The following is a 12,758-nucleotide window of genomic DNA, read 5'->3' as shown; positions in this document are numbered from 1 at the left end:
GAGATAGACTACACTTCCAGGAAGAAGATTCATGACAGACCCTGGGGGAGGAGGGAGGGGACACCCATACCGAAAGGGAAAGTAGACAAAGCAGGATAATGTCAGGGGCCTGGCTCTCCAAGTTCAAGTCCTTGGAGGCCCTTGAATATTTAAACTTGGGGCTTTAGTGTAAAAGTCCTGGGAAGCCACGTGGGGGGGGGGGGGGCGGGGGGAATGTGTGAGTGAGGGAATGGCATCAGACGTGCATTCTAGCAACTGCAGGAATCCCATAGTCATGAAAAGACAAGACCCAGACCGGAAGAGGGGGAGAGGAACAGAAAGGGCAATCCAATCCAATCCAATCGATTCTACATCAACCGAGAGTCCACAGGACCCATGCGAGGCACTGGAGTACCTTGGAGAAGAAATAGCAAATGGGCCTGCTCATTCTCTTCCAAATGACTTTATCTGGGTCTCCTTCACCCTCACATAAGAATTATGTTTCCCTCTTTTGCATAAAAAAAGGACTGCATGAAGGGGAGTTTGCTTACACTTAATCCTGCCCTTCCAAAGTGCTTCAAAAAGAATTCGAAGTGTTCTGAGCTGCAGGCTGCAACTCATTTTATATACATTATATTATTTGACTCTCACCCCTGGGAGTTAGGGACTACAATCCCCACTTCAGAGATTGAGAAACTGAGGCCTAGAGAAGCAGAGGGCCTGATGAGTTGTCTTCTCTCTCTCTCTCTCTCTCTCTCTCTCTCTCTCTCTCTCTCTCTCTCTCTGCAATGTGCCTTCATTCGCTCGAGGTGCTAGAAACACACTGCACCTCGCCTCTGATCCTGGCTCTTCTACTCACTCCAAGATAGCGTAGGTAGATTATCTTCAGCAAGCCAGCCAGTTCTCTGAAACTAAAATCCTCATCTGTAAAATGGTAATATAATGGCACCTACCCTTTGTAGACTCTCCCTGAGGACAAAACGCAACAATGCAAAAACAATGCTTGGCAGAGTGCACAGCATCTAAAGGATGCTCCGACAGATGTCGTTGAGGATGATGAAGGAGGAGTTAGCTGTTAGCACTGCAGTGCTCATGTTATGACCTCACTTCTAAGCCCAAGTCCCCATTTGCAAGGCTGCTTCTGACTCAAGCCAGTATTCCTTCTATTATTCCAGAGAGAGAGAGAGGGAAAAGGGTGACTCATACCCTGGCAATGGTGAAGCTTCTGGCTGGCCTGCAGCAGCTGGAGAGAGGAGAGTCCCAAGGTGAAGGGGAAATATGAGCCCCCCAGGGCCCAGTTGCTGGGCCATTGCCTTTCCTGGCTTTCACAGGCATCCTGATCATTAGTACCAGCCACGGAGCCCCAGTGAAAGTGGAGCCCTGCCCTCAGGTAAACAAAGCCAGCACACATGTCCCCTTCTGGGCTCAGGTGAAGAAGTTACTCCCCCTGTTCCCACACAGGTGAGGGGTGGGCAAAGGCACCCAGCCAAGGCTGCACTCCAACCTTCCCCTCTAGATGCCTGCAATGTTGACTTGGAAAAGAAGTTAGCCCTGGCATGGGGGGCCATGGAAGCTGGGGGGCTATGGAAGCTGCAACACTGCATACCCAACAGGTGAACACTAGGAGTTCAAGCCACTTTCCCAAATCTCCATGTGACGGGGCCCCTTCTCAGTACTCAGGTCCAATTTTAGAACACTGAGGGGATAGGACACCAATTGAGAAATGGGCCAAATCATAAACATGACATTTTACAGAACAGAACCAAAAATCATCATATGGGGGGGCAGGGGGGAAGCATTACAAGTGATCAAAGAAATGCACGTTAAAACAAAAGGTTAAAAGAATTTATTGATGAACAGACTGGCAAAAATGTAAACCAATTAAAATACCAAGTTTTCTGGCTACAGGGAACCAGGCATTCCCACACAATGCTGGTAAGTGTGTAAATTACCACAATCCTTCTAGAAGGCAATCCAGAAATGTGTTTCCCAAACGCCTGCATAGTTCCTTTGACAGAGTAATTTCACTTCTAGGAATTTAAATGAAGGAAAGAAGACATATGCAAAGATATTCATTTCAGCATGGCTTACAAGAACAACAAAAATTGTAAACAACTTAAATGACTAACAATAAAGGACTCATTAAATACATTTTGGTTCGACCCTCAATGAAATACTATATAACCATTCAGATAGTATGATATTAAGTAGAATATTTATTGATGTGGAAAGACAATCACAGCATATTGTTTGGAGGAGAAAAAAAAAGGCATATTACAACAGCATGATTCCAAGTTACAATTAGTATATAATGAGTGACTCCATTTTTGTGCAAAAGATATAATCGATAGGAGTGACTCCATTTTTGTGCAAAAGATATAATCGATAGGAATCAGTGGGAAAGAAAGGTCTGGAAATATATATAAAAATTAACAGGGGTTACCTTTGGGTAAGATTACCTATTTTCAATTTCCTCTTCATGCTTGCCAGTATTTTCTAACAATTCTATAATTGAATATTTTTAAGTGGTAAGAGATTAGACCACATGATTTGTAAAGCTCTGACATTTTGGGCATCTATCTATGATTGATGTCCCAAGTGACTTCAAACAACCCATATTTAGTGTGAGCTTACTGTGTGGCCTTTAGAGCCTAAGTCATGGCCTATAGCTGTAGCTTTCTGCATTCCTTTCTACCCATACTGACTGCCCAGCTGTCTCAGGGGACCGCCTAGGAGCTTCCCCTGTAATTCACGTGCCTAGCCAAGAGCCAAGCAAAGGAATTCAGCACGGTGGCAGGTGCCACGGGGCCACAAAGAGATGAAAGGCACAACTCTAGTTCCAGAATCTTACTGGGCCACAGGACTCATACACAAAATGCTTGGTTGTATCACACAGACTAAGAAAACCAAAAGAGACACAAAGCAGAGCAAGCCAGGAAAGGAAGGCCTGCTCGAGAGGGCCATGCAGGAACAGTGGGTGAGGGCACTGGAGGCAAGGGGCACAGGCTGGGCAAAGGTGAAGCCAACCCAAAGTCCTCTGGGATATGTGCCCCAAACCTTTCCAAGAGACTTTCACAATCCTCGGTCTGCAGAATTTCTGAACTTTGGCCTGAATGGGTAAAAGTTAAGTCTCCTAAACACAAGTCCTCCCTCTCTCTAACTCTGGATTAGCCACCAAAGACCCAAAGACAAGTCTTTTGGATAAAGACAATAAATTAGCTTTTTATTTGCTTTCCCCACCCCTTGGGGGGGGGGGGGTCGGGAATGGAGGGAGGGACAGGGAGGGTCTGGAAGAGGAGAGGGAGTTGCAGGAACAACCAGACATCTCACATGCAAGCAGAGCTCACCCCCACCACCTCGACCTCCTCTTCTCTTGCCTGCAACACCAGCCCCATTTGACAGATGGAGGAAAGGAGGCTCAGAGAGTTCAAATGGCTCGCTCTGGGGTCACCCAGCCAGAGAGTGGGGAAGGCGACTCCACTCAGGCCTTCTGACTCCAAGTCCAGTGCTATTTCGAGGTAACACACAGGACCTGGAGTCAGGAGCCCTGGGTGGCTCTGTCACCCGCTGGCTGCGTGGTCCTGTACAAGCCGCTCACCCCTCGCAGCCTCTAACCCCAACTGTAAAATGAGGAGGCACGCGATGGCCCGCCCAGGTCCTCTTCCGGCTGGGCTCTATGAACCTTCTAGGGGTGGCTGCAAAGCTCCCCTATCAATTACATTTCCCAAGTTGGGCCGGCAAAGATCACCAGAGGAGCCTCTGCCTGTCACGTGGTTAAATAAAAAAAGCAAACGTCCCAGATTAACTTTCACTGCACTGCTTCTGCTGACACCCGATTACCCAATTTTCTAGTTTCCTTGGGTGAAATATCCCTGCAGGGTAGGCCCACTGCGAGACTAAAGGGCAAATAATGAATCACTGGTGAGCCAAAGAACACTAAAGATGGAGTTAAAACCAGGGTCCAGAACGGACGGTTTTTGCTCTGGGTCCCCGAACGAGTCTCCTGCTATTTCAGGCTTCCTTCACCCGAGTCTCAGTCGCGAGGTTTGGAGGCACCCCCAGACAAGTGCAAGGGATGAGGACAGAACTTTCCCGGGGGCAGCTCTGTCCCGCCCGCACCCAGTCCTCCTAGGCCCAGGCTGTCGGCTGGGGCTGGGGAGGGGGGCGGCAGTAACGGGGCGGCGGTGGTGCTGGGGCTGGGATCTGCCTTCCGAGTAGACGTGGGCGCGGGGCGGGCGACGGCGCCCGGTGACCGCCGCGGGAGCTCCACTGCAGTTTCGTCAGAGGTAAAGGTACGCGCCCGGCGCGCGCGGCGTGTGCACACAAACACACACACCCGCGCGCGCAGACCGCTCATCACACACACTACCCACCCCACCCCCGGCCCTAAGACTGCGCGATCACACGCCACCACCCCCTCGGCCCCAGCCCCGAAACCACCCCAGCACGCCCGCCACCGACCACGAGGCCCCGCGGCTCCCTGACGCATGGATGTCTGCAGCGGGCGAGGGTCGGCCTTCTCCCGCGCGCGGCGGGCTTCCTCTCCGCGACACCCCGCCACGCCGCGCCGTCCCAGCCGCCAGCCGGGAGTCGCCGCCCGGAGCTGAACGTCTCGGCTGCTGCGCGTCCCCTCCAAGTCGAGTCTCACGGCTAGGAGTCAGCTTGCAAGCCTCTCCCCGCCCACCCGGTCCCATGACAGCTGCTGCCGCCCAAAGACAGGCAGATTATAACAAGAAGCAAAGTTTCCCTCTCTCTCCTCCCACCGTCCGCCCCCCCTCCGCCTTCCCCCTCCCTTCCAGTGTTATGCAAAATGAGCCGGCACCGGCGCTCCGACTCCAGGTACCAAACCAGCCCTCGCGAGCCGCGCCCGGTTCCGCCCGGCGGCCCCCTCTCCGCGCCCAGCCGTGCGCCCGCATCCGGGGTCTCATTCTCGCCTCCGCCGCATCCCCAGCCTCCCCGCTACCCGCAGCCGGGCGCCGGGAGAAAAAGCCTTAACTATGGGGCCAAACTTTATGCTTGCAACAGGCATGGGGTGGGGAAAACCAAGGAAGGGGTGGGGGGCGCGTACGCCTAGTGCAGGCATTTTCGGTGGCGGCTCGTCCCAGCAGCAGCCCCCCCCCCCCCGCTCCCCGTCTCCAAGTCACCAGCTCTCTCGCCTCCCCCCGCCCCGGCACACCAGAGCACCCTCTCCTGTCACGCGCGTGTCGCCGGTGGGGCTCCCAGGCGCAGCCAGAGCCCGGGACGCCGCCTCGCCTTCCCTTCCCCCAGCATCGCCGGGCGCGCACCGGGGCCGCGCGCCGCAGGGGGGACCCAGGCGCCCCCAGACAGCCTTTCCACCCCCATCCTGCCGTGCTTTTCCCCCCGGGGGATCGGCCGGTAGCGAAACCAGGAAGGTGCTATCTCCGGCCGCATGTCCACGTGCCCCGCAGACCCCCTAAGCCCTTAGCCAGCAACCGGCAGGAAACTCTGCGCTGCAGGCGCCGATGGGGAGCCGCGGGGGGCCAGCAGCAGCACTCCGGGCACCCGAGACCGGAGGACCAGGGCACTCGGGGGACCGGGGCAGGCGCCTGAGCCGGGGCCACAAGTCCACGTGAAAGTACGGCAGCAAGTGCCGGCAGTCTGAGGGCGCGCCTCCAGCACCCAGGGCCAGCCTGAGGGTCCCCCACACCTTGGCGCGGCTCCACCTCCCCAAGGAAACGCGGTAACCCCCACTTCTGCCGGCGGGGGGGGGCAGACTCCAAGCACCCGAGGCCAGACCCTCCCCAGCGGCCGTAGCTCCCCCCACGCTCCGGCTTGCGCGGGGGGAGCCCCCAGCTCCCTACCTCCGAAACAGAGATCCTCTCGGGGTGCAAGGAAAGGGGGGCTCCGCAGCCGGGAACCCCCGATGCACCCACCGTCGCCTCCCGGCCTCCGCGGCTGCGACGGCAGCCCCCGCAGCTCAGCACCCCAGGCCCCCGGCCCGCGGCCCCTGCTGGCCGTACCTGCGTGTCGGCGAGATAGTTGAGGAAGAAGGAGGAGAGCTCTTCGTCCAGCAGCGCGCCGCAGTCGTTCCCCGCCATCTTCCAGCCGCGGCTGCAGCGTGCGGCGGAGTCAGCGCCGAGCCGGCCGGGGGGAGGGAGCGAGCGAGCAAGCGAGGGAGGCGGGAGGAGGGAGCGAGGCCGGCGGGAGGCGGAGGGCGGAGCTCAGGGCCCGGCTGCCGCAGGGCCGCTGGCTGCGGGGGCGGGGCCGCGCGGTGCCCGCGCGAGCCGGGGGTCGCGCCCCCACTTTCCTGCGCCACGTCTGGCGCCGGGGTCCTCGCTCGCAGCCCCCGGCCCGGAGGAAAGCGCCCGCAGCCCGGTGACGATGCCCCAGCCAGCGGCCCGGTGCCTGCGCAGCAATGCGGGCAGCCCCCCGCTCCTGCCAGAGCGAATCACGTTGCGTTAGCGCTGGGCGGGTCCTTTGAGACAACCTGCTTCTGCACAGCTGGGGAAACTGAGGCCCGAGAAGGCAGAGGACTTGGTCTGAAGTCACTGTGCATTTCAATAGCAGGAAGACACAGTACATAAGCTCAGGTCCGACTGCCCCAGAGGTTTGAGGTTTTCTGCCTGAGCTGCAAGACCAGAGAGGGAGGAAAACCATAGGTCAAAGGTGGAGAAATCAGGGAAGGCTCCTCAAAGGAGGTGGCCTTTTTTTTTTTTTCTTTTCCTTGAAAAATGCATTGACTCGTATTCTGTTAAGTTTGACCATCTCCCTCCGGTCTGTCTTCACTCCCCTACCCCTGAATAAACTTCCATGACTTCTCTTACCATGCATGGCTCACATGCCTGCTTCCCCGGGCCCCCTGGCCTCCCAGTTCCTTTGATGCACCCTCTCAATACCCGCACCCACACACAGTGCTTTCCACTGACCAGCAGCCATCTACCTAGTAACCACATCTTCAGCGGATGGGTCCCCACTGCCCTTCACACTGTCAACCCCTTCTTTCTCCCACCACCCCCACCGCCATGGGCCCCCTTAGCTCTACAGGCCTTTCCTTTAGGGGCATCTGGGTGACTCAGTTGGTTAAGCATCCAATTCTTAATTCAGCTCAGGTCATGATCCCACAGTTCTTGAGTTCCAGCCCCACATGGAGCTCTGCCCTGACAGCATGGAGCCTGCTCGGGATTCTCCCCTCCCCCCCCCCCCACACACACACCGTGCCTTTCTCTCTCTCTCTCTCTCTCTCTCTCTCTCTCAAAATAAATAAACTTAAAAAAATAAAAATAAAACACTGGCCATAGCTGCCATTTTACATTTGTTTCAGTGAAGATTTGGTCTTCACGTCTCTCCTTACTAGACCCTAAGACCCATGAAGGCAGGGACTAAATCTGCTTTCCCATTTGCTATATCTCCAGGGCCTGGCACACAGTAGGTGCTTAATAAATAATGTGTTAACTATAGAACCCAGAGGATTTTGATACCCCCCACACCCCCACCACCCGTTGAATAGATAAGGAAACTGCCCGGAGCCGATGGTGCCAGAACCAGAACTCAGGCCTCCTGACTGTAATCTTGGACTCTCATCATCATGCCCTTCTGTTTGCCAGGCAGCACATGAGGGCACCACCTGGATAAAGGCCTAAGGAGGGAAGATTTAGGCCTGTTTCATTGGGCACGCCTGCCTCCTGCTCTCCTCCCCCACTGGCACTCAGGAGGGCTGCCCCACCCTGCCCACCCTGCCCACCCTGCGTGGGCTCCCTCCCAGCCAGAGGAGGAAACAGGGAGAGTTCTCAGTACACCTGCTCAGACTTGAACACCAGAGCAAGAGCTTCCTTCTTCTCCAGTCTGAGGTTCCCAGAACCGCAGGGCGTGATTTCACTCTTTGGGCTTTAGGCCAGCGCGCTTTTAAGGAATAAAGAAGCCCAACAGAGAGCCTCCATCTAGCCTTGGAGCACTAGCCTGGGATTCAGGAGTCCCGGGTCCTGGTCCAGTCCTGCTACATCTTGTCTCAGTATTGGGCAACTCAGGAGATCAAGAGCATGGGCAACCCCCCCCCCCCCCCCCACCGCAGTCAGACTGTCTGGTTCTGAACCCCTGCCAATCATCTAGTGTCAGGCCTTGGTTTCCTCATCTACACCAGTGGAAATCATAGAATTACTTACTTCATAGGGATGTTATGATGAGTGAAGAGGTAAAATATGTAAAGTGCTTGGCACGGTGCCTGACCTCATGGGGAAAAACACTAAACTCTGGTCCTCTGTTTCCTCATCTGTAAAAATGGGGAGAAAATACACGTCCCTTGAAGGAACGGGCCGGTGTTACTTTCCTTTCTTCCAGCACTCACAGGCTGCTGGCTGCCTTGGACTCCTGTAGATCCGGATTTGAATCCTGTGCTCGCTAGCTGTGTGCCCTTGGTCATTTACTCAACCTCTCTGAGCCACAGTTTCCTCCCCATAGGGTTCTTGTGAGGGTTGCACAAATCAGTGCACGTAAAAGAAATTGCTGGGCCCTGCACCTGGCAGATAGCTGGGCTCGTCCTCCCTCATCGTCATCACCGTCACCAAGGTCAGCGTCATTGGCACCAAGGACTTTGCTGCTGCTGCCCACAGACCCCAGTCAGAACCCTGCAGGACAAGCTTCCAGAGATGTCCCTACCAGATCCAGCATGGCCTGTGACTGGCGTTGAGCCCCTTGCAGCTGAGAGGCCAGACTTGGGGAGTCCCCAAGGCCACCCATCTCCAGGCTTTGGCCTTACACAACCACAGTACCAGACAGGGCCTCCCAGGGAAGGCCTCAACAGTGCTCGAAACTCTGGTGTCCTTAAACTCTGGTGTCGACAGAAGAGCCACAAACTGAGCAGCTTCAAGGACTTTCTCACCAATCACTATGTCCTCAGAACAGGCTTCTGGCTGGCAAACAACTCAGGTGATAAGACTCCCCACCTGAGATATGTAGTTTTCTTTTCAAAAGCACATTTCAAAATGCCTCCATCACAAGCCACCTACAGAGCTCAGCCTCCTCACCCTCTCTGGTCCATGGAAAAACTCAAAGATCTTCGTTGAGAACAGAAGCCCTCAAGAAACCTAAGGTGCTAGGTGATCTTGTGCAATTTGCTTGCCCTCCGTCAGGCTGTTTCCCTGCCTTTAAAACAAAAGAGCTGTGCTCACTTGGGCAGCACGTATACTAAAATTGGAACGACACAGAGAAGATTAGCATGGCCCCTGCACAAGGATAAAACAAAGGAGCTAAACTAAACGACCCTTTCCTGAACCCTGCAGCTCCAATATGATAGCCGTTTATAGGTTACTGGCTAAAACTTCGCTTTTCCATACCACACATGGGCCAGATACCTGAATGTGTAACATCTCAGGTTGTTTTCAACAACCCTGAGTAGTCAGCATTATGATATCCACGTAATGACTGAGGAAACTAAAGCTTAAGAGGGGTTAAAGTGATTAGCCCAAGACCAAGCAGTTAGAGACGCAGCCGAGATTCGAACCCAGGTCTGTGTCTGGTCCAAGCCACAGACCCTTGAAAGGAATTGAGAAAAACCTCACACCAGCTAACCACTCCCAAGAAGCCGGAACGGTGGCACATTTCTTGTTTTATGACTTCCAAGTGAAGGGCAATAATAATGCCAAACTTGGACTTCATGTGGCTCGCTCCTATCTGCTCTGCCTTTTTATTGGCCTTGCCTCTCCTGAGATTAGTGAAAGTTTGCTTTGCACATACACCCGGCAAAGCCCAGACTCCTCCAGGTTCCACGGAAATGGCGACAGCAATGTGAACCTTTTTCACTTGATTATAGTCACCACTGACAAATGCTCAAAATTAAAAACAACAGCATTTTCTCCCTTCTGATCCTAGGAGCATACTTTATTCAGACGCTTATGACTGTGGCTCTCAAACTCTGGAAGGCATGACGGCCACCTGGGCTCTGCTACCAGGATTACAATTGGGTAGCTCTGCAGTGGGCCCAGGAATCTGCATTTAAGAGGCTCCCCTAGATGACGCTTCCTACGAGAAACTACCCATCGTTCAGCCAATATTTAATGAGCACCTACTACGTGCCAGCCGCTGCGCTAGGTGCCATGGATAAATCAGAGAACACGGTGGCTGACGACCTGGCTGTATTCTATTCACGGATCAGGGCATGGTGAACTTTCTTTGAGGGAGGGAGAGCGCTAGGACCTGGGTCTTTAGAATCACTTGGGTTTCCTGCCGGCCACCCACAACTCGGATTCTGTGACCCATGCCAGGGAGTCAGAAACACACCTATTTCCCAGTTTCTGTCCAGGAGGCAGAAATTCGAGCCAAGAGGAACTAAAAAACACCTGCTTTGTGTTGTCAATTCTGACAGCCACCTCCACCTTTCGCTGAACACAGAACCTGAGAGCTTCAGAGGTGCAGGGGAGAAGGTGTTACCTACCCCTTCACCGTACAGGTAAGGAGAATGTGGCCAAAGCCACGCAGCCCTCCAGGGGCAGAGCCAGGACCGCAAGCCAGGCGTGTGCAGGGCTGCGTGTGCAGGGCTTGAGCCTTTGGAAAGATGTACTAGATGGTGTTATTCTAGGGTCTCAGAGTTGGGGGGTGGGGATCTTGGGCGCTTGAAAATCCATCATAAGCAAGGCATTTCTAGTGTTAGTCAATGCCCTTTTCTTCCTGGAGGGTTAGCCTATGAAATCACCAGTACCTTTTGGGAATACACTTAGCAGATTTCTCTTTCATATGCTAATGATTAAAGGGCTTCCAGATCAGCAGGTGAGGGGCATTAAGTCACTTTTGCAGAGAGCTGTTTTTCATTCACCCTCCTCGGTTTCATAAATAACTGTGCACTAAGCATGGGAAGGATGGATCGGGGTAGGGGAAAAGAAAGGTGCTTCTTCCTTATCTGTCCACAGAGCAAAGAGATCGTCTGCCCATTTGATAGATACTGAAACAAAGGCTCATAGATGTGAGGGTTATTTTGTTCTGTTTTGCTCTTCCAGAGATGTGAATTCTACCAGGTTGTTACATGTATACCAGAACAGCAACAGTTAAAGAGACAGTCACCTGACATTAAAGGGCACCATCTAAATTTAGTATCCCTATCAAATAAGACAAGCCGATGGCAAGACTTGAAGACCTCTTCTTGACGCTCTGTCACTTTCTGGCTTTGGGACCTTGGGAAAATGACTCCTTGGTGAGGATCATCCTATCTACCCTACCTGACCTAGAATTTTCTGTGGGTCAAGTTTACTTACGAAGTCATTATCCTAAGTCATCCATAACGTTCCCTCTGGGAATTTATCCTAGGGGTCTGATTCAAAAGATGGGGAAACTACAGCATGATGTTTACATACACTTTGATTCAACAAATATTTTCAGAACCTGCCGGGTGTCAGATACTGTGCTACAGGCCCCCAAATGGGAACCGTGATATAGTCTTTGCTCTTGTATAACTCACAGCTTTGATCTCCACCACATGCATGCGAGAGAGACTAGTCAAAATGCAGTTCACTAGAGTCATAGGTTCTGCAACAAGTTGGGAGGCTGGAGGCTGGAGGGGCTGGGAGAAGTGCCCAGGGGAGAGGGAGGATGCTAAGCCAAGACAATGAAGGTAGCAAGAAGGATATGAAGGAGTGGATGAGCGGAAGCCATAGTTTAGAACGGGAATCAGTAGGCTTTGGTCATAGGTAGGAAATGGGGGCGGGGCGGAGGATTACAGGACATCCAATTTCTGGATTCTGTAGGTGATGGGTCTTAGAGGAAACACAACTAGGGGGAAGTCTCCCAAGGGGGGTTGGATATCTGTGGGGCATCTCCAAGCGGAGACACGTAAGGGGAGCACATTGATGCCAGGGAAAAAATCGGGAACAACCCCAACATGCGGTAAGACAGAGCAGTTCGATTCCACACTTCCTCACAGAGAGCAGACAGAAGCTTACATGTGCACAGAGAACTGTGTCCAAGGCTGTTCACTGCAGCATTAGTAATCATGGTAAAAAGAGAAGGGTTCTAAAAAAAAAATGAACTGTGGTGAGATCTCATAATGGAATATTAGACAATAGTGAAAATCAATAACATCTTCATGAATCCGCATGGATTAATCACAAAAACAATAGGCGAGACAAGCAAGCAGTCTAAGGATACTGGTTGGTATGCCACTTACGTAATATTTTAAAATATGTAAACTAATACTCCATAATGTTGGGCAATGCATGTGTATGAAGGAAAAGCGTAAACATGGGACAGCAAAGACACAGATCACTTTCAGGAATGTGACAGGAGAGGGGGCCTGAGGGCCAGCTTCGTGGGTGTGTATCCTGCACGGTCACCCTGGGCCGCACACTTAGAAACGCCCCATGCTTCTTGGAACGCTCTGCTGTCACTGTCTTGAAATTCATAATGATTTTTGAACACCAGTCTCTGCATTTTCACTTTGCACTGAGCCTTGCAAGTTATGTCGCTTGTCCTGGGAGATTAGAGTCCATTGTACAGAAGACAGCTCCAGCTGTACCTGTAATGGTTTATTTTCTTGAAAAAGGTCTCAAAAATATTTGTGAAGTATCAGTATTTGTGAACCTGTGTCGCGTATCGTTCCTGTGCTTTCCTGTATGTTTGGAATATTTTAGAAGAACAATGAAGATGTACTTATGTAAATATGGTTTATTTACATGATGAAATACTCTGCAGAAGGCAGGAGAAAGCGATGTGGAAAATGGGGAAGATGTACAATATTAAGTGAAACAAAGTTAAAAAAAATCCTTATGAAATCATTATAGCTGTGTGCATAAACGCGCGTGCAAAGTATGTATGTTAGAGCAACGTAAGACGTCTGC

The 12,758-nt window shown here is 52.6% G+C and overlaps 1 protein-coding gene and 1 non-coding gene across 3 annotated transcripts in view; one reads left to right on the top strand and one right to left on the bottom strand.

Annotated features, from left to right (window-relative positions):
• Nucleotides 1-6,316, bottom strand: part of PPARGC1B (PPARG coactivator 1 beta) — a 112,218-nt gene extending 105,902 nt beyond the window's left edge. The window contains exon 1 of one of the 2 annotated variants that reach the window (XM_058719851.1): nucleotides 5,961-6,316. In XM_058719851.1, the coding sequence (XP_058575834.1) occupies nucleotides 5,961-6,038 (78 nt within the window). In that variant the 5' untranslated portion in view covers nucleotides 6,039-6,316. The remainder of the gene's footprint in view (nucleotides 1-5,960) is intronic. The other variant, XM_058719858.1, reaches the window with a different exon arrangement.
• Nucleotides 6,317-9,096: 2,780 nt separating this feature from the next.
• LOC131489483 (U6 spliceosomal RNA) lies at nucleotides 9,097-9,204 on the top strand. Its single transcript, XR_009250592.1, has one exon. It is a non-coding gene; the product is annotated as a U6 spliceosomal RNA (small nuclear RNA).
• The last annotated feature ends 3,554 nt before the right edge of the window (nucleotides 9,205-12,758 follow it).

Source organism: Neofelis nebulosa, chromosome 1 (assembly GCF_028018385.1).
Source record: "Neofelis nebulosa isolate mNeoNeb1 chromosome 1, mNeoNeb1.pri, whole genome shotgun sequence".
Classification (NCBI taxonomy): domain Eukaryota; kingdom Metazoa; phylum Chordata; class Mammalia; order Carnivora; family Felidae; genus Neofelis; species Neofelis nebulosa.
The sequence above is the reverse complement of the archived record's forward strand: the minus strand, read 5'-3'. Positions and strand labels throughout refer to the sequence as shown.